The 22,788-nt window shown below is 35.0% G+C and overlaps 2 protein-coding genes across 2 annotated transcripts in view; both read right to left on the minus strand.

The window, feature by feature from the left end:
• Positions 1–22,661, minus strand: part of LOC149422436 (thioredoxin, mitochondrial-like) — a 289,804-nt gene extending 267,143 nt beyond the window's left edge. Inside the window, exon 1 of the mRNA XM_089633296.1 lies at positions 22,628–22,661. The gene's annotated coding sequence lies outside the window, so the exon portion shown is untranslated. The remainder of the gene's footprint in view (positions 1–22,627) is intronic.
• LOC149422451 (uncharacterized) lies at positions 2,035–20,686 on the minus strand. Its single transcript, XM_089633578.1, has 13 exons — positions 20,539–20,686; positions 12,791–12,891; positions 10,109–10,122; positions 9,915–9,999; positions 9,668–9,802; positions 8,581–8,694; positions 5,738–5,890; positions 5,172–5,447; positions 4,408–4,605; positions 3,406–3,564; positions 3,162–3,307; positions 2,711–2,771; positions 2,035–2,425 (listed from the first exon to the last, which is right to left on the minus strand). The coding sequence occupies exons 1-13, from the start codon at positions 20,684–20,686 to the stop codon at positions 2,348–2,350; spliced, it is 1,668 nt and encodes a 555-aa protein (XP_089489704.1). The 3' UTR covers positions 2,035–2,347.
• Positions 22,662–22,788: the final 127 nt, after the last annotated feature.

A 22,788-nucleotide genomic window follows, 5' to 3' on the forward strand; every position in this document is an offset into this window, starting at 1 on the left:
AAATGTCTAGAAATTGTTATAGTTAATGCCAAAAAAATACTTTTAAATCACACCTGTTACAATAAACCATGAAATAACAGTTTAAAAAAATAGAAGTATATTTTGTATTTATCTCACCCAAAATCCTCCCCTGCTAATAAATTCAGCATTTCTACTCCTGTCAAATCAGCTTCCAAATAGTTACCCATTGTGATGAAATGAATATTCATGACTGTTAGTTTGCGGCTTAGCAAGTTACTTTCATCGTTTGTGAGTCCCTTCAATACAGAAAAACAATTTTTTAAATGATGGTACAGTAAAACTCCAGAGAAAAATATTTGGTTTACGTATACAATATTAAACTAAACTTATAATATAACTTGTATTGACTTAAGATATTGTATCTTCACTTTTTGGCAAAATTGATGAACTAAATTATTTGTGTAAAAATATGGCATCTCTAACTCACGCCATTCCAAGGATATTTTGGGATGGTCTGATGCTCTGTAGGAAACCCGCTTGCACAGCACGGGTGTAAATTGTGGGCCCTAAAGTTTAAGTTTAGACTTACGGAATTCAGTACATTGTTTGTGTGAAAGCACTATGAAACGATACAATACATATTTCACAGCGTTAAAATATTTTTTTTTAAGAACAGGTTATTTCACAGATATTCAAATGTAACAATGTCATCAAATGACCATTCAGTGCCATTTCGTTTTTGACATTTGAGAGGTCCTCGTTAAACACTGATTCTAGGTGTGTTTCAGCTTTCTATCAAATGCAATAAGCGGACAAGCTCAACAACATGATAGTTGTCCTCTTGTGCTTATAACAAAAGCTGTAATGGACTTAGAATCGACATTTAACAGGGACCTTCCAAGTGTCAAAAAAGTAAATGGCGCCGAGTGGCCATTTGACGACAATGTTACATTTGAATTTCTGTGGTAAAACACACACACTATTCCAAAAATGTTTAACATATTTTCAATCCGTTAAAATCAAATTTGTAATTTTTCTTCCTTTATCTCAAAATAATAGTTGTTGGATATACGATATCTTTAGTTGGTGGAGATAATATATATTTAGTTAGTTTTAAGTCATCGATTTGTAAGATACTTTTAAATTTATTAAAAAATATATTATGGAGAAACACTTACCTTGACTCTTAAAGAAATAGATGTGGGATACTCTAATTTGGTTAATGTTATGTAATGCATTGTACCGTTTTGTGTATTATAGTTTATTGATGAAGGACTATTATGTCATTGGTTTAGATTTGTGATATATATATAATGTTTGCGAAGTGCATTTTTGTGAAAATAAATAATGATAACCATGATAAGAATCCATCTAAAACAATATCTAGGATGTGGTCTATTTGAATATGCACTTATCTATTATTCTATTGCAAAAATTATTGATTTGTTTAGATCGACTATTTGCAAACCTCACAAAAACCTTGACACACATTCAAATATATGTAAATTATCATTAAAATGAATGCAATCTTAAATTTTTTTAGTGGACATGAGCTATGTTGAGGCTTAAGTATTAACCTCAAGCATAATAATTTATCCCTTATCTGCAAAACAGACAACTCCACAATTGGTCAACATTTTTGTTAGCATTAAAATCTTCTAACTGATAAATAACTTTAAAATAAACCTGAAGAAACATGATATGTACATTCATAACATTTTTTTGCTAGGTAATAAATTGTAAGAGTAGATAGTAAAGACAGAATTTTTACAAATGAAGACATGAGAAAAAATTCCTCATTGCAAAAATTTTACTTGTGTTTTTTTGTCTATGAAATAATTAACACCCAGAATAATTTTATGTTTATAATACATATATATTATACAAACCTATATATTGTACAGATAGAGTGATCAAGAATACAAAAGCAAATATGTACAAAAATAAATATACAAATAACGGCATACATTTTACATGTAGTAGAAAGGTACAAAGTGCGTAAAAATGTCATAAATTACTGAAAATTCTAAATTCAAAGCAACTTCACCAAAAGTTGGTCAAAAGCAGTGGCGGCTCGGTATGATAGACTGCTTTATTTGAAAAATTCAACATTATTGATGATGTTTTGATTTTCAGCCAATTTCAGTTTGGCAATTTCTGCACCAATTTCCGGGAAATGTTCATACAAATAACTAATTTAAAAAAAAAAGTTTAAAAGGTTTTCGGCCACGACATTAATAATGCCATTTTTAAAATATTAAAACTCTAAACACACCCGAAAGTCAAGAGCCTCCCGTGGAACCTCTACTGGTTAAAAGGCAATTTTATCACTTTTTCAAGGAGAGTATTTGAACTAGGAGATTTTGGAAAGAACATAATATCTTGTTTATTTTTTTACTGGCTTGGGATCAATCAATTCAGCCGGACAGTCTCCAAGACTATTTTCCACAAATAATTCCGGAATCTGAAACAAGATTTTTATATAATAATATTTTTGTATTTTTAACTACATTTGCATTTTATTATTTTTGATAAGCTCCAATTGTTTATTGTTTCTTTACATTGTATCTTTTTTACGTTAGAATTTTTAACCTCACTAGGACAAGCCTGTGTTGAGGTTAGTAATTTTACGAAATAACACAATGATTATATATTGGGAGAACAATATTGTTACATCAATTTTTCTATGAATTGGGTACCTATTAAGCTAATTCCAGCCAATGACTATGTTATTTGAATTTGAACATACCTGCGGGGTATATTTTTCTATCCTCTCCAGCAATGTGTCCGAGAATCCTGGCGAATAGTATCTGAAAAAATTGGGAATGAAACAAAAAATTATTTTTTATATTTGGGATAACTTAATGAGTAAAACCTCAAATATTAATGTTTAATTATTGAAGATAATATTAGCGATCCTCAAACGAAAATTTGAAACAGAAAAATCAGAAAAAGATACGGTCGCGTCTAGAACTTGAACCCAGAACCTTGGCCTTGCCGGGGAACTACTACTACAATAAGCGAAAATGTTGCTTGTGTCGTAATGGAAGACTTAGCCAGTCGAGGAATTGAATGCGGTGCCAACTCAGCCACTGACCTATTCCATTACATTACCGAAATTGTGTAAAAAGACTATGAAAACAAAACTGACTGTATTTAGTTTCGTACTTTCTGCAAAGGAGCAACAAAGAGTTACTTACTTGACAATTTCCTCTGGAAAGCAGGAGTTGATGGCGGATATGAGATGCTGCATCTGAGTTCCTGGCTCAGCGGGTAACTCTTGTAGACGTTGCAGAGCTCCAGTTGTAACAAACAACCTCCGCGCCCTCGGGTCATGTGGCAGAAGCTAAATACAAAGCATTCCGCATTAGCATTACTTATAAAAAGTCAATATTGACTATTTCATAGGTATTTTTGTCATAATCAAGGCAGGATATTGCTTACCTTAGCGTACTGAGTGAGCACACACTCCAGTAGCGGGGAGGGGGCGGTGTGGAGAAGTGGCTCCAGGGCGGGGCGGTGAAGACAACACTGCAGGGCCTGTCGCAGGGCGCAGGAGCAGCGCGCCCGCACCTCCTCTCCTCCCACACCAGATTCCCACAACTGAAGAGTATATTTGTTTAAGTGGGTATAATAGTCCCAGTGAGAGGTTGTACGTGACGTAATCGTTTTAGTATCTTTAATAGAATGATCATCGATGTCTTATGTAAGAGCTCTCGCAGGGACTATTTTAGGGTTATAGTATTCAAATTGGGAAAAACGGCAAATCCCAATTTATTAATTTCAGTAAAAGTCCATTACATAATATTTTCAAAAATATTATATTATATTAATATTATTATTGTTAAACTTTTTTATCGCAAAGAAGTTCTTCTAGTAAATAGTGGAAATTGTTCATCACAAAGCAGTACTTGTAGCGAAATATTTTGGCAGTGGAACTTGTTACTAGCAAAGTTTGTAATATTGTTACATTATTCTTATATACTTATTATTTTAAACAAATGGAACAACGTTACCCTACAGGGGGTTAAAGTGAGATAGTTTACAGCAACTGGCGGGAGTTGGTTTCTTCTTATTTAGTGGTTTCCTCATTGCCGAGGATCGTAATCCGCACCTCATCCTTGGTGAGTGGTTTACTCAAGGCTCCTAGACTTCTAGTAGTCCTGCGCTGCATGGAGTGCCGCGAACACCGGCCTTCCATAAGCCTGTGATATTAGATCACTCCACGCACCGGTGATCTTCTTCCGTTTCACTTTCCTTCCACTTTGACAGTGACCACGAGTTTCTCCAGGTTCGAGTTCTCATTTGGCGAGTAAATTGTAAATGTCAATATCTTACAGGTTACGCTGATGGCAGACAGTTCAATAGTTCTTGTATTTATTGGTGATATATAATAATTCGTACCTAAACGGCGTGATGGTTAGTTAGTTATATAATAATTCGTACCTGTAGCAATATAGGAAAAGCCCCCGCCGCAGCCACGGCCTCGCTGTGTTGGGGGGAGTGCTGGGCAATGTGCCCCAGGGCCCAGGCGGCCGCGCATACCGCTCCCCATCTCTCGCAGTCCTTCTCGGGCTCAGTGGTCACCACGTTTCTCGAAACCTTCACGGTCTCGCATAGAACACGAACCAGCAGGGGTACCGCCTTATAAAAATACATATTTTTTGGTATACAGATTCAGATTTCATTGCTGGCAACCCAGTTGTTTTAATTTTTTTTTATATGTACCTTTACATTTTTACTACCTGCCTCACTAAACAATGTCTCTTCTGAGACAGCTAGAATAGATTTGATATGAAATGAAATTTGAGTTGAAAAGCCAAGGTCAAGTTTTTAAATTTTGAGATAATTTACAACTTAACACTAAAAAATATTATTAAGCCTTATAAACCATTGCAAAAGGGTGGCTCTTTGTCTTTTTTGAGGGCATAGTTTAGACGCATTCAGGTTGTGGATATTATGTAACTCTCACCCATCTTTTGTTGACTTCTCACCCACTGTTTTCTATTTAAATGCAGATCATATCATGGGGAAATATTACATTACACAATTATGGTATTAACATAGTATTAATAAGTGATAACCTTATCTCAGACATTACCTAGTTTAATCAAATCATTGATAGCTCCGTCCTAATCTCTCCTTCTTTCTCATAAACAATATGTGCAACAGAACAGATAGAAAAAAACAAACATGATTAATTGACTAACCCTAGAAGCAATGACGGCCAGTGCAAGTTGGTCCGACTGCGCTGCAATGTACCCAAGAGCAGCAGCTGCCGGGGCCACAGCTGGAGACAGGGGCGGGACAATCACAGGAGTCGGGGGCGCAGAGATGGGGGGCGTGGTCCCAGCGCTTACTGCAGTAGTGTTGGTGGTCACTGCGGTATTCACTGAAGGGGTGCTAGAGCATGGGGACTCCTCTGTGCCCCCTAGAAGCTGAACGAGCATGCCGCAAGCACCCAAGTCAACAGCTAATTGAGCCAGCTGTAAATTATCAAAATTTTATCAAGCATTAAACATCTTCTATATTTATGTGGAAACAATAATGCGGGTGTCAACGGGTTGAAGCTACGCCGGCACAGACGGGTACAAACCGTGAGTAACCTTTAGACTATGCCAACACACCAGAAGTTAATGTCTATATCAGACAACTAGTTAAATTCAAGGTTATGATGCCTCCGTTATTGGAATGATGTATGGCAATAATAATGAAGAAATATAGAAAAGTTGTGAATTATAGATTATTTCACATCTTTTAATTCAACAGTACTTACATCAGTGGAGTGTTTGACAATGTTCCGAACCAAACGAGCTGAGGTAGGAGAGGGGTTTGCCAGGGCTAGTCTCAGAGCTCCAGAAGCTACCACAGCCTCGGCTAAATGCTCAGAGTTTACTGCAATGGCTGCTAAAGCCCCTAAGGCACATCTCTAAAATATCAAATATATTAATGTATTAAAAATAAGCACTCACATTACATTGGAATATTTTTCCCGATTAAGTGATAATTTACAAGTCCTTTTAAATATAGAAACTACCTCGGTAAGCCCATGGAAGTTTTATGCATTCGTCAAATACTGAATGCCATTCGGAAAGAACAAAACCTGTTAATGGTATTATAGAGAAACCTGATTTAATTAACATTATTGCAATTAGCGTGATTTTTTTTTTGGATTAGCAGTATTGCGCTTCCTCCTTCTTTAGCTAACATTTCGGACAGTGTTACACTGTTCATCATCAGGGCAGATGGAATGATCACGGATACATCACAATACATATTATGCAATCATTGTCCATTGTTCGCTCTGGTGACAGAGTGCATAATTAGTCGGTAAGGTAGATCTCTAGTTCTAAAGGTTGAAATAGGCATACGAGGCTGTCTCGATGTCAGAGAGATTATGAGATCAGACACTGCTGCTGTTCAATGCATTAGTCACCATTGTAAAAGAGTATTACCGACTGAACTAAAAGTTTTGTGAACAGTAGACCCTGCGTCTAAAAAATATGTCTCTGATTATCGCTTCTCTAAATAGTATAAAACAAAGTCACTATCCGCATCTGTCTGTTTTTGCGCTTAGTTCTTCTAAAGTATGCAACGGAGTTTGATAGGGTTTTAACTATTATTTAGAGAATTTCTTCTGGAAGGTTTATATATACAATACATGGATATTATATTTATTGAATGTAGAGAAAAGTCGAGCAACACTGGGTACACGTCAGCTAGTATTTAATAAATCAAAACCAAAATTTATTCTTAAATCATATCAAGATTTGTAAGTAATACCTACCTAGGTACTTTATTATGCACCATATTTTTTATGTAAAATTTTTTTTATTTCAAATAAGGATTTATACAATTTTTCCAAACAAACCTCACTATTTCAATGACAAATATTATTTTTTCAAGTTTTTTTGAACCATTTAAATTCCCACCATCTTGAACCAGAAACGGAACGAACAAACAAATTTAGAGACAGACGAATTGCAAAGCTGTTGAGTTAAAACGGGGCTTCGGTATGCTCAGTCAATAGCATATATTCGGTATGCTCAGGCAATGAGAATGAGAAAATGAGAAACCGGAGTTATATTTCAACAGCATCCTATTATCTAATATCATAATCCTATTATCATAAACCTAACCGCTCCTATTTATTTTATATATTAATGATATAGTGAAGTGCTTAAAGTACTGTTCCATCAAACTTTTTGCAGATGACACACTTTTATATATTATAGCAAATAATATTGAAGATGCGTTGTCAAAAATACAAAATGAACTTAATGAATTATCTAAGTGGTTAAACATAAATAAATTGAAATTAAATGTAACTAAAATTAAATTCATGGTATTAGGAAAAAAACTAAACGTACATACTGTCCTAAATATAGACAATCAAAATATTGAAGAAGTAAAAGAAATTAAATACTTGGGAATCATAATAGATAACAAGTTAAAATTTAACACTAACTTTGAAATTTTAAATAAAAAATTGCGAAAAAGGTTAATTTCTTAAGTAGGATAAAAGGAAAATTGGACATTAAAATAAGGATATTGGTCTACAATACCACTGTAGCATCCCATCTGAATTATTGTACAAGTGTAATATTTCTAAGTAACAAAACAAAAATTAAGAGAATGGAAGTAATCCAGAACAGAGGCATGAGGTCAATACTGTGTTGTAGCAGGTACACCAGAATAAAAACCATGCAACGTCAACTCAATCTTTTAAGTGTGTGGCAACGATTAGTTTATAATACCTTAGTGTTTATTTATAAGCTAAAAAATAAAATGTTACCTGACTATATGTCAAAGAATGTTAGAACTAATAGTGCAGTTCATTTATATCCTACGAGAAACTGCAACGATTTTAGGCTTCCTAAAACACACTTATCAGAAACACAAAACAATATTTATTATAAAGGTTTTAAAATGTTCAATGAACTCCCGGTAATTGTTAAGGAAGCTAAAAGTCTTGCAGTTTTTCGTGGATTATGTCTCAATGTTGTGAAATCTAAATTTTTGTATGTAAGTAGTAAATAATATTGTATTAGTCATAGAAAATAATATATTAGGTATAAGATGTAAACTCTTATAACTAAATAAAATATACATTAAAAAAAAAAAAAAAAGAATTATCACAACAATTATTATGTAGGTATCCTAATAACTAACTAACTAACCATCATGCCGGTTCCCACATGGATAGGCATAGAGGACGGACCGCCAAACAACTCGGTCTTGGCAAACACTCCTTGCCTCATTCACATTCATACATACTTGTCTATTATTCTGACTCTTTCCTCGGGCGTCCCCGACTTCTGCTACCATTTACATTGGTGTCATATATTCTCCTTACACTCCTTTCTTCGCTCATTCGCTCTACATGCCCAAATCATCTAAGCGTCCCTTTCTTGATCTTACTCATTACGCTTACATCAGCCTTGCATTCATTGCGGATCTCCACATTTCTCATACGATCATATATGGTTTTACCACACATATGACTCAGGGATCTCATTTCTCATTTAAAAGCCCATTTGGGGGTAAACAAATAAATAAAATAACTATTAGGATAGTGGTTGACATGAAGCATGTCATGTTTGAGAATATGTGATTAACCTTAAGTTTAGGTTCTGTATTTTCTGCAGCTCGGACGAGGGGAGGCATGGCTCCTGCATCCATCACAGCTTGGGCCTGGTACTGGGATAAGTCTTCAAGGACTCCGGCTACAATCTGAAACAAATTGGTCAGAAATAAGTGTAAGGACGAGTTGTCGGGGAATTCGAAGACGAGGATGTTGTGGCCACAACCGTCTTCTACCGTTTTCTATTTATAAATAATACAGATAAAAAGGCCCGACTCTCTTTAGCATAATAAGTGATTAAACAATAATGTAAGTTTAGTTTTTAGAAGGATATTTAAGATTCCCCTGATATTTTTTGGGTCTCGACCCAATTATATTTCTTGTATCTTTGTTTCCTGAATTAATAAAAATGCTAGAGAGAAGTGGTTAGGGTCGACTGAATGAGCAAAAGGAGTAGAGCAGTTCTATGGTTCATGACCTCAATTGTAGCAGACGTCACAACCCGCGAACCATCATTGGCCTGCGAAAGAAGGCAGCGCATTGACCCTGCCCTCACCAAACACGGGAGTGGGGGGCGTTGCAATAAATACAGAGCGTCAGCCTTCAGCGGGCACTCTCGCTCTCGGTTTTGGAATGCCACCAGCTGCTCTACTCCTGCTCGCCCTGTCTCACCTTGATCTTCTCTTTGACTTGGCTACCCCTTGGACTCCCGCCTCTGGACACCCCGACATAGCAGCTCACCACTGGAAAAGCAGATCCCTACACCGGACATAACGGGTACCTATAGACTGACCGGCGCCCTATTTTATAGTCTATGTGAGGCACGTGATAATGTCCCTTACAATAAGGTTTTTAACCCAAAACTACATAATATAAAAAGATTTTTTTGATTGAGCGAACTGGTAGACAATACCACTTGATAAAGTGACATTTTTATTTTTGTCTTTAACTAACCCAGTAGACATAATATACGAAGGCAAAATGAATGTATAAGGACGACACTGCAATTGCAGTGCTTTGTACCGTGCATGGGCACGATTCTTCAACACTGCAAATGAAGGGCAAACATGTTACAGACATATTATTACTATGTGCCATTGACCATCTGAGTATACATATTACCTGTTTGAGACTTATCTCTGGTTGCTGGAGACACATGACAAGTTTATCAATAGCTCCTGAATCCACCACAGCCTGGGCCAATTCCTTATTATGTCTTCCTATGAGTCCGATGGCCCATGCAGCATTTTCTTTTACCTAAATGAAACGATAGTGACAGCAATCGAAACATGACAATGGAAGAATCATTAACAAATAAATTTGTAGTTTTTTAAATGCCTGGTGTTATAAAAGTAAATAATTAAATTACCTGTGTGTCAAAATCTTCAAGACAGACGACTAAATTTGCTAAAGTGCCCAGTTCAACAACTTTAGCTGCCAAATCTTCATTGTGCCTGGAAAAATTCTATGCATTAAATGATGCCCTCTGAAATACATATTAAAAACATATTATATTATCAATGTATGTACCTTGCAATTCCCCTGATGAACTGCAGAACAAACCTTTTAAAAAAGACCTGAAAAAAATAAACAAAAAATAGTAATAGCAGACTTAAATGATTTAAAATATAAACATATTAATTTGTTTTTGACTACTATATTTTAATTACACTTAACCGGTTTCAGAAGTACCTTCCTTCATCATGAGAATATTAAAACTAACTTAGAAGATATACAATACTGACAGATATATATTTCTAGGTGTTAGAAGTGGGAGGTGAGCAAAGGGGATGCGGTAATTGAGGGATTTCTGGGAAGAACAGAGTTTACCCGGTATTTACATATTCCCTTTGCTCACCTCCCACTCCAACACCTAGAAATATATATCCGACTATTATAATTATTAATAGATAGTATATCTTATAAGCTAGTTTTAATATTCTTCTGATGAAGGAAGGGTATTTCTGAAACCGGTTGAGTGAAATTAAAATAAAGTGGTCAAAAACAAATTTATGTTTTTATGTTGTAAATTATGGCGAGCCACAAAGTTAATGCTTTTTACAAATATGTAAACGATTTAAATTCATATTGTTAAAAGAAAGTAATGAATAATTAAATATCACTTATCATGTAATAAATTACTGGGTTTTACATCAGATTCACGTAATTGTTCTAGAAGAGAAGTCAAAATAGTTGAGGAGACCATCTTGCATGCTATGGGTTCAGATTTCTCAACTAGCTTTGCAGCAGCTGCAGTGGCTGTTCTCCTTACACTGACTGACTTGTCATCAATTAGGGGTGTTAACAATTCTGTCAAGTAAAACTAAGCATTATTATTATTAGCAAGGTGCTGTGAAAACCAGCCATGCAGAATATTTATATATTTCAGTCTTATGAATTCCTATACAAAAATTGTTCTTTTGCAAAATAATACACTTTTTTTTTTTTAACTTAGTGTGAGAACAAACCTTTTCATCATAATCATCGATAAAAAGGTTTGTTCATGGTTGTAAGCGTCACTTTTGTGACATTCATAAATGCAGCCGCCCACCCCTAGGCAAATTAAAGTTAATAAAAAAAAATTTACAACTTCACAAACAAAACCTGAAATCTGTTATTTTCATAGAAAATGTGACAAGTTTAGTGCCAGATCTGCTATTTTTTATAATAAATGTGACAAGTTTAGTGCCAAATACAGACATAACGCGTTGTCTCGGTCAGGGCCGGACTTATGCATAGGCCCGAGGGGCCCCGTCCAGGGACCGATTTTAATTTTATATTTTAACATTAACTCCACACAGGCTAGGATAGGAAATAAATTCCTTTTAAGGAATAATATGTCATATTTAGGGATGCTATGAAAATGATACACATCGAGGACACAGAAATGTCTCGTCACTTACACCAGTTGGAGATGCCATAGTTCCACAGGCTCCGAGGTTATTAAGGATTTGAAACTAATGTGTGGTATTCACAATGCTTTTCCAAGTATTTTTTTATATCTATGTAGGTAATCTACACAACGTATACGTAAAAGTGTAATACACAATTCAAAATGATAATAGCGGTATTTAGAATCTTTTAAAATTATTTTTAACTTTTAAATATGTTCATATATCTCCAATTCACGAATAGGTGGCATAACACTGTCTTGCACGAACCCCTTAAATAAAATTATAGAAAAAAAGTGGTTTATTGTTTTCCGTAGGTTTACGGCTTTCAAAGGGGGCTCCCCAAATTAGATTGCCCATGGGCTCCTTCGCGGCTTAAGACGGCCCAGTTCATAACCCCGAGCAACACCGGGAACATGTCAGCGTTTATGTAAATAATTCTAGTTTATTCAGACTACTTCCTTGTTCCCTTCCCTGTAAGCGCTATAAAAAATTTAAGCTGCCCCCCTCTCCCTTGGCTTGAAAACTGGCGATGCCCATGGCAAAGGTTATAAACAAACAAGTTTTAACGACCTTATATTTGGGTTAAGACAGTGAACACACAAAGTCAGCTGTTTTATGTATATATCATATAAAGCAGGGCTTCCCTAACTGTGAGTCGCGACGCCCCGGGGCGCCGCGGGATCATCCCAGGGGCGTCGTGAGGCAATCTTTATAGCGAGAGTATCGTTCCATCAGCACTGCAGCGTTAAGGGTTTTATTACCGTTTGCGACATCATACTTGTGTGAGACAGGTTTCTCTGCAGTTGCAGTAATTAAGAATAAAGTACAGATCAAAAATAAATTTAGAGGCAGAGACGAGAGTGGCGATTTCAAAACTTCAACCTCGTTTTGAGAAACTATGCTCAGAAAAGCAAGCACATCCTTCTCATTAATACCAAAGAAAAAAATAGCTTTTTTATCTTTTTTGTTTGCTTCCATTTTTGTTTTTATGTTGTGTTCTTTATTTTCTAATAAAAAATTTAGATACTATTTGGAGTTTTTCTGACAAATTGTTATTAGGTAACGTACCCATACTACATGACCCGTTCAGGGGGGGGGCTTCAAAATACTACGCTTGGTACAAATGAATGGCGCGGGGCTTAAATTTTTAGTCACCGGGGGGAGGGGGGGGCGTCGCAAAAATATGGCAATTTCCCAAGGGCGTCACAGTTGAAAAAAGTTTGGGAAGCCCTGATATAAAGTGATATTAAAAATATGTAGGTATAAGCTGTTACGTATTTGCGCAGCTTTCAGAATACTGTACCCTAGTTTTATACTAATTTATGAAGAACTTAATGTTAGTATTACCTACTACTTCAGTTCCCTCAAAACATTTTATATTGCTTTGCCAAGAAGCAAGATCCGAAATACTTTGTACAAATGCCAAACGAGCTTTTTGATATTGTTCAAATACTGCAAAAATACAAATGTCAAATTTTTAACCATTAAAATATTTGATCAAGTACAAAACAATATAAAATAATTAATTTAACAGAATGTTTTGCTTCTCTGTCTCACCAACTAAAATACTTCTAGACGACATTATATAAACATAAAAACACAATTTTAATTAGTTTGTAATGTCATTGATTTGAATATATTATTATTTAACTCCATAAAAATTAATGTCACACATGAAGTAAATTTAAACAAATGAATTCTGTTCTCATTAGGAATGTTTCACAATATTCTGCACCTGCATATTTGTATGTGGGTAGTAATAAAATATGAACAGGTTCCTACACAGTTTTCTAATAATATTTGGATAATTTGTATAGCGCCGTTTTTGTGCAAAATCACCTCAAGGGCACTGTAGGACCTAATTAAAATATTGTACCACAGTGATAAAATAAAATTTACGTCACAGGAACAAAAAAATTATTTCCTTAAAATATGTTTCATTCTAATGAATGATTATTTAGATTGAGTTATTATTGATCGAAAGGCGCGCATGCACTCGCTAATCATAATATGTCGTACCAATATACTTAACCTTGCACTTGGTCGCGTGTGGATTCAAAAATCTAATTGGTTCATTCCTTAGTTTCTATGTTGGCCGCCTGCATAGACACACATGCGTACACGCTATGCTGCCGTGATAAGTAAAAAAAACAGTAATTAGCGAAAATGAGTTGAACTTATTAAATCAACGAATTTCTTATGTTTTACGAAAGCCAAATTTAAATTATTTGTTTTTTGTAAAAAAAATACTGTTTTTTATGTTGGTAAGTAAAAACGCAGTATTTCTGTACCAGTGAATAAAAATCCTGTGACATCAAGCATTGGAAGTTGATCATTGAGCTTCATTGGTCCCTTCGTCACCGGTGCATAGTCGGGAAACACGCCAAACATACGCCCAAAACTTGTACACGGTTGACATTTGTCACATGAGAAGTGATCATTTATACGACTCATTCTTGAGTTCAAAGATTCAGCCATGGAACGATTTGCTTTTTGAACTTCTGTGTTTTTTCCCACTTACAATATCTCTTCAAGACCTATGTTCATTCCTTCCTTTTCTCCCCCCAAAAAGACCCCCCACACAGCATCCCTATTATTTTCTTCGGGTCCTTTTGCGTGGAGTTAATTTTTAAAAATTGTAGCGTTACCACTCTCAAGTATCAACCACTTGCGAACATGTCGCAAATATATATATATATATATTTTTTTTTTTAAAGAATATATATTGTGAAAAGAATATACATTGTGTAAGAATATGTATTGTGACACAACACAAATTAATTCAAATAAAATTTATTTGCACACGTCGGGATTTGAGCACGCAACCTCCGGATTTGTAACCCAAGGATCATATTTGTATAAAAATACAGTATAATCATAAATACTACTTTTATACTTATCACAGTTATCACAATAACTTAATTAATATTCAGAATTGGTACATACAGTAAAACATTATACTGCTTTTTTTACTTACCACTGGCACTTCAAATCGTTTACTCCACTCTGATTAAATACATATGAGCAAAAAATGATCCATATCCTATGGAGTACCTTAAGGCAGTGTACTAGGCCAACCTTTATTTCTTATGTAAATAAATACACTATAGTAAAAAATCAGTACATTAGACCAATTATTAATACCTACGCTAAAAAGTTAAACAAACTGTAAAAACTTGACTCTTCATTCTAAAATCTTCATAAAAAAGCCAGAGCGCCCCAAGTTCAGAACTGGCCACCAAACACGGCTAAAGCCATTTCAAGCAGCGTTTCAATTCTGATTCAGCGGCACCAGTGACATAGGAGATAGGGATACGCGATACGCCTAAACCATCTAAGCGTCCTTTCTTAATTCCTACTCATTACACTTAATACATCAGCCTTGCATTCTTTGCGAATCTCCACAAACTTACGAGACTTTGTGAATATTTTATTCATTATTTTTTATATGAAAATAATAAAGCAACAAACTTTTGAAGCTGGGTCTAACATTCCTAATATAAGGTGCCATTAATTCTGTTCACTTTTTTTGGTCGGACAGCAAACTCCTCCTTCCTTTCCGCGAATGAGCAGGTCGGGGGAAATGCTACAACAATTCTTAGAACGTGTGAGGACTAACTTGCCAAATTTTGAGAAGAGTGGAATAAATACTAGAATGTAGGCCGTAACGGTAAACAAAACATGCTTATCTTGTAGAATCACTGAGTTACCTCTTACATTTAACCCTTTCAGACACGAATTAAAACTGGCAGTGATAAAATATATTTGATGCTTAATAACACCTCGTTGAATTATTAAAAAAAAAAATTGTTTGGTTTTTTTACAATACTTTAGAAGTCATTGATACTTTCTTTTCAAAGGATATTAGGTTTCTAAGGGCGTGTTTCACTTAAAATGACAAATCAAACACTATAAAAAAATATAAAATGTATATAAAAATCAAACAAAGTAAAGTGCAGATTAAATACAAAATCACCTTTCAAAATATAAACATATTTACTGCGTGAACGAGTCGCTAAAATCCAATGAAAAAAATACCATGCAAAGCTAGCTATGCCAACAATTGGAAATAGCATGCAAAGCTAGCTATGCCAGCAATTGGAAATAGCATGCAAAGCTAGCTATGCCAGCAATTGGAAAACGAAAACTGCCAATTTTGCTCTAGATGCAGTGGTTTCCAATTAGTATTTCTCAGGAAACTCAAGTATCCTTTTGAGAAAGAGCCCAAACTCGCGTACCCCTTGTAGCCAAAATGTCCTTACAGTGCAGGCGCGTAACCCCTTCAAGCAATCTCACATACTCCTGGGAGTAGGCGTATCACTATTTGGGAACCACTGCTCTAGAAAGAGGAAAAATTCTAAAATGTATGTATTTTCAAATAAACGTACGGTACGAAAGGGTTTTTTTTTTATTTATTTGGTACAATATTTTTTAAATTTTAAGTTTTCCAGTAATGTAGGTCTTACTGAGGGGCTTGCCCGTGCTGAGGCCTTCATTTTATAATATGAAAATATTATCTACATAATACATTTAAAGAGAAAATAATACATTTAAAATTAAAAATACATAATAATATATTTAAAATTAAAAAAATAATACATTGAAAATAATCTTGTGTGTTTGTGAGTGATGTGTGTTTATATTGGTTTTGTGTGTTACGTGTAGGTTTTATTTTTATTTTATGCTATGACATTTTGGTAATATTGTCTTTTTTGTTCTTTAATCCATTTTGTAATTTTTTGTGTGAATTTATTTTTATTTTCCTCAATTTTAATTTCAAGTTTTACACTGTTGAAAGCTTTTATATTATTTAGATAGGTGTATCCATTTAAAATTCCATGCATTTTATCCGTAATTAAAGTAATTGTAATGATGAGGACCTCAGTTTCAACTCATGGTCAGGTCACGCGTGAGTAACAACAATAAATAACACAATCCCAAAGGAAATCTTACCAACCTTGAATCTTATTTCTTATTCAAATATGCGCATTGTCATTGTGTGTACGATTTAATTAACAATTCAATTGAAGGCATGAACACATAATTTAAAAAAAATTGAATTCACGGAACATTTGTTGTGTTCTCAAATCAGGAATTCAATTTTGGAGGTGGGTATGTAAACCGTGGCTCAGGAAACCATTTTTTTGGCTAACCGACACCTCTGCCATAGGTTACCCCAAGTTGTTCGCTACGTTTGGTGACTTAACTATCCCCCAGCCAAAATTACTATCCTATTACTATTAGCTTATATAATTGACTTTTTTTTTTTAATTTTTAAAAAGAAAGACAAACATTCCCGGGTTACGAATAACCTGACAATATTTGAAAATCTCCTACTACCACCGCAGTAAACTGAAAATGTTGCTTGTGTTGTGATGGAGGACTTAGCCAGCCGAGGAATTGAACACACTAAGCCTGGGTGGGACCCAAACGCGATGTCAACTCGGCCACCGACCGGTCATTTTAGTATTTTACATATTCCTGTGCAAATAAATAAGTTACCACTAATAATTGACTGAATAATTGGGATTTCTATAGTAAGACAGAAAAATGCATGGGGTCGTCTGAAGACCCACAAGAGGGGTAAATGGGGTGAGGTTTTCTAGGTCTTGATGGAGGATCAATCTGCCAAACCTACTGTATGGCAGGCCGGATCAGGAGAGACCGGTTGAGGGAGACCTTTTGACCTCTTCAGCAGGACTCTCTCGACCCATCACCATGCACCGCAGTGGGAGAGATAGATTCATACGTCTGTCATTCTTGAACACATTGGAGCCCTGATTCCTACCCACCCCTCATACATTTTTCCTTCCCACAACTTTCTCTCCTTCTTCCTTAAAAAGACCCTTCACACAGCATTCCCAGATATGAAATAAGAGCTGAGGGAAATTTTTTTTTTACTCGGGCATCTAATGTAAAAAAGGAATAATTAAAATAAAACCATAATATTCAGTAATAAAATACTTTAATATGTACAAGTATTTCATGAGTGTAACATGCACAGTAATAAGAAAACAAACATTATACATGATGACTAATAATAGCACATAATTAATCTATAATAAAATATCAAAGTTTCAAGAGACATACGAATGTCAATGCCATCATTCAGAATCTGCGCACCTACTGAATGGCAGGCCGGATTTGGAGAGACTGGTTGAGGGAGATCCTTTTACCTCTCCACCAGGACTCTCTCCACCCATCGTTTTGCACCGCAGTGGGAGGGATGAATTCAAAGGTCCGTCACTCCTGGACACACTGACCCCCAACTTCCTATCCACCTCTCGTACCCTTTTCCTTCCCAGATCTTCCTCTCCTTCATTTCCTAAAAAAAACCCTCCACACAACATTCCCAAAGATAACATATGTCATCTTTGTCATCATAAAAAAAATATATATATATATATACAGGGTTTTCCAATAAGAGGTGTTATTTTGAATAGCCCGCTATTTCGGTAGATGTTACTTTTGAAGCTGTCATTTTTTGACATTTGACAAGTAGAAACTACGCCATTAATAAAAATGGAACGATACACGCTTCAACAATGCATTGAAATTATTAAAATTCACTTGAGTGAATCAAATGCAAATCATCTTGAGTGATGAGGCCCATTTCCACCTCGGTGGCTTCGTCCACAAGCAAAATTGTCGCATCTGGGGCTCGGAAAACCAAAGGGTTATTGTTGAAAAACCTCTCTATCCTCAGCGTGTGACTGTTTGCTGCGGTTTATGGTCCGGCGGAGTCATTGGACCTTACTTTTTCGAAAATGAGGCTGGAGCAACAGTTACGGTCAATGGATTGCTCTATCGAGAGATGATTAATGATTTTTTATGGCTGGAATTGGATGGTATTGATCTGGACAACGTTTACTTTCAACAAGACGGCGCTACGTGCCACACAAGCAACGAAACCATTGATCTTTTACGATTAAATATCAAAATAACACCTCTTATTGGATAACCCTGTATATATATAGTCTATAAAACTGAACATCAATTTTAACTTTTAATTTTGGCATTCAGTGGATGAACATAAGTGGAGAAAATGGGGTATTTTCACAAACTATTAAAAATGTGTGGAATATTTAAAGTTTATTTTTCTGATTACGATTATCGTACCAAAAAATGTAATTTTCATTCATGATTATTGATTTCAAAAACGATCTAAGACGGCACATTCCGAAACGGTTCTAACAGGGTATGTCATAATGACATAGCCAATGAAAATGCCAATGTCTGGTGAGACGGCCGTCACCAACATCGCCTGGCATAACGTCAACACCGCCGAATTCACAAATAAAAACGAATATTGACAGCAAACGGTACATTGTAAATTGTTGAACATAAAAATAAAAAATAATTAAAAAAAAATAAAAATAGTGAAAATATCCGGATGAAAGGCATTAAAACATTACTTTTGAAAAAAATTGTAACACTGACGATACAACATGCCTAATGAGGATATATGTATTTTATAAATAATTTTTGTTAGATAGTGTATATGTGTATGTTGTAAATGGACGCAGTCTGTAAAGGTGTAATTCCCCTGAGGCAACGTGCGGCATGCGGCAATGATGGGAATGTTCTTTTAATCAAAGGAATCTTTGCCGTACGTATGCTACATGTCGATTATTATTGTCGGGACATACGCGTCACCTCTCGAAATAATGAAATTAGTGGTTATAAAGACAACAAGATAAAAATGAAAAGGATAAGATAGGATAATTTGTTAAAATCACTGTGACCATCAACATATAACTCTCTTCTCCACCACCTCGGCTTTCTTCCTTTTTTTCTACGATTCATAGATATTACCAAATATGCAGCCGCTGCGACTGTTTGTAAAGACATGTTGCAACAAAATGATGTTGCCACAAGCATAGATGACAAACCACATGCGATGCGGGGAATCATAATCTGCATGTGACATTGTCAAAATTTGTGGCAAATAGTCGCACACCCAAAAACAGGCAACACTAGGAAACATGTGGCATGCCTCTTGTCTTTCAGTATTGCCTCAGTGGAATTGCACCTTAATACACACAAAAATTATCATCTCTTCTTTATAAAAATACTATAATATCATAATTATATTTTAACATATTAAGTAAATGTTCATTAATTACTTAAAAAATACAAAATAGTGTATATAGGTAATAAAAATAATTTGAAAGAAAAATTAAATTCTTTAAAAATGAAATAATACTGCCAAAGGAATATCTAAAATGGACTCAGATGCCAAAAATAAACTAACTTATTAAATATTTTACATAATAATAATAATAACATGTATCTGCAAAACATACAATAATTTAGTCGTCTCAACAGGAAGTCAATGATAATAATTTGATAATTTCTATAGCCCCGTTTTCGTGAAAAACTATTTAAAAAAAATTCTGATTCAGAAATTCGAAAATATTTAAAGATAAATTAGCGCCAATAAAATAAAATCTTAAGAAAATTACAACAGATATTACGAGAAAAAGAAGATAAGTTATTTCATTCAAAAAGGAAAACCAAAAATGGAATAAATATGATTACAGTTTTGCATATTGCACAATACACAATCAAATCAAATAGGAAACCAGGGTACCGTTTGTAAAACAATACACAATCAACCATTTTTTCTTGAGATTCATACTGTATTAACATCAAGATAATACTTTAAACGTAATTACATTATGTAAAAATATTGTTTGAAACAATGCAATTGCTATTTTGACATTGAGAGTTGCATAGGACGTGGCCAATCCGGCTAAAATTATTGTTATTGTGAAACTTCACATTACTATACAATAAAAGTACATCTTTATTTATAAATATAATAAAGATCTAATCACATCAATATATTATAATTATGTCAAAAAAGAAATATACACAAAATGAATCCAATTGTTTTCTGGCTACTTAAAAACGATGACATCCAAAAGGAAACTTGCGTGCCGTACCGCTAAAGTCATGTATAAAGCAAAAAAAAACTATTTAAAAATTATTATGGACGGAATTCAATAGAAAAGAGATTTGCTTAAATAGGAAGAGGTCCCCTTTTGCTCTGGGTAGAGTTTCGGAATAGAGTCCAGGAAAAACGTTCCTGGTTACTGGACGCCATGGCCATGGAGTGGCTGATGACGTGGTATCCGTACTCATGATGGAGTACATTCAGCAAATGCAGTACTCTTCCTCTCCCGTCAATTTTAACCGCTCCTGTTCCCAATATTTTGCTGGATCCCTGGTGTTTCGCTTCCATTTGCTGTAAATTTTATTAAAAACTAACTTTGGTAAAATTTCCGCACTCCACTTCGTTCGAATTAAGCCCAAATTATTGGAATAACACTTCGTTCCAACTTAATTAGTACAAAAAACTGCGTTAGTTGAGACGGAACCTTTTGATAAACGTCACATCATACTAACCAATAAAACATTGTCAAACCTTGAAAATTTTTAACTTAAAAATTATAACTTTAAATCTTGGTGCCGATTTACAATTTTCGGCGTCCGCCAGCTGATTCTATTTTCGTAAAAAATTATTTGTTTTTTGCAAAATATATATTTTTTGTAGATTGTACTGTCTTGCCAAATAATGTGTTTATATACTGATAAAAAATATAAATTAAATTAATTTGGGAGGCGGGTTTGGGTAACGCTGCACCGGGAACCATTTATTGAATAACCAAAACTTCTGCCATAGGTCACCCCAAGTGGTTCGCTACGTTTGGTGATTTAGCAGGGGTGCCCAGGTTCATCGGGTGAGGTGTGTTCAAGATGCGCCTGCCCACCAGCTGCGTGCACGTAGATTGGGAAAAGGTGGTTTATGGAGAGCCTTTGACCTCTCCAACTGGTCTCTCGACCCATTGCCTTGCGCTGCAGCGGGAGGGATATATTCTTATGTCCGTAACTCCAGAATACACTGATCCCTAAATTCATACCTTTTACCTTCCCAGAATTTCCTCTCCTTCCTTTCCTTAAAAAAGACCCTTCACACAGCATCCCAAAAGATGACATAGGCCCTGAGGAAATTATTTTCCTCGGGGCCTCCTGTGTGGGGTAAATGAAAAAAATAAAATTTTGATTTAGCTGCCGTATTCATATGGATAGGTTGGCGCTCAAGCGATTAATGCATCTTTTTCCATCTCACCTGATTTAAACAGTTGTTTCTTGTAGTAATTAAGTTGAAAAGAAGTGGTATTTCAATCACTTAGACATTTAAGAAATAAGCGGAGAATGGAAATTAGATAACTTCTATTCATTTTACAAGCAATAATTATTCGCCTGAAACACTCATCCACATCGCGAAATAATTTAATATATACTAGTGTTTCATTCAACAATTACTGCTTGTTACATTTTTTCACCTGAAATTTCGCGGATAAGAGATAAGCCGCCATAGCTCAGTGGTCAGAGCTGTCGACCGGAAATCGAAGGGACACGGGTTCGAGTCCCGTTGGCGTCATGTATCTTTTATCAGGAGATTTTTCAATGTGGATGAGTGTTTCAGGCGAATAATTATTGCTTGTAAAATAATTGTTACCCTTTGTGCTATGCATAAAAAATCTTGTCTTACACATTAGTTTACCAAAAAAAATAATAACTTCTATTCATGTGATGAACTTAATTCAGATAGGAATCCAATAATAACATTTTGATGGATCCAGAAATTATTTTCAAATGTGATCTGATCATGGAGCATGGTCACATGAATCAAAATAATATCAAAACAGCTCTCTAAATCTAGCCTGAAAATTTAAATGCTAAAATAAAACATTTAAACGTATTGCCAGCCTAATGTAAACTTTGGAAAGTGCATGACTTGTAAAAACTCATGCGCGTTTTATATCAAGAGTTGAAAACGAGCCAAAAAGAAATTATGCCTATTTATTTGCTATTTGTGCATAAAAGAAATCAAAGATTTTTTACCGAAACAATCTTATCGCGTTCAGGGGCTGAAAGGCCGGCAATCAGAGTTCCTTCGACACTTCCAAGTTGATTATTCGCTAGCTGACCAGTTACCATGATATAAGGCATGATAAATAATTTTATGTAAAATGGAAGTTGCTTTAAAAACGTGTACGATGTTCAGTAGTTCATTTTGCAAAGAAGGCAAACGTTGTTAAATAATATAAACGAATAAAAAGTTTAAAAAATAAGACAGAACTAACTAAAATATCGTACTTGGCGGCCTTGAAAACTTGCATAAATATACCACTCTCTAGATCGATATCTTCCGGCTTTTGTATCCAACAGAATTATACAGTACTTAACCACAGATATACAAGCAGTACCTACCGTGCGGAGCAGAGCAGTAGACAAGGTAGAGGAAACTCAAGGCCATTTAAAAAAAGATGCGACCAT

This window comes from Hesperophylax consimilis, chromosome 7 (assembly GCF_061612785.1).
Source record: "Hesperophylax consimilis isolate HC1 chromosome 7, BYU_Hcon_1.0, whole genome shotgun sequence".
Taxonomy (NCBI): domain Eukaryota; kingdom Metazoa; phylum Arthropoda; class Insecta; order Trichoptera; family Limnephilidae; genus Hesperophylax; species Hesperophylax consimilis.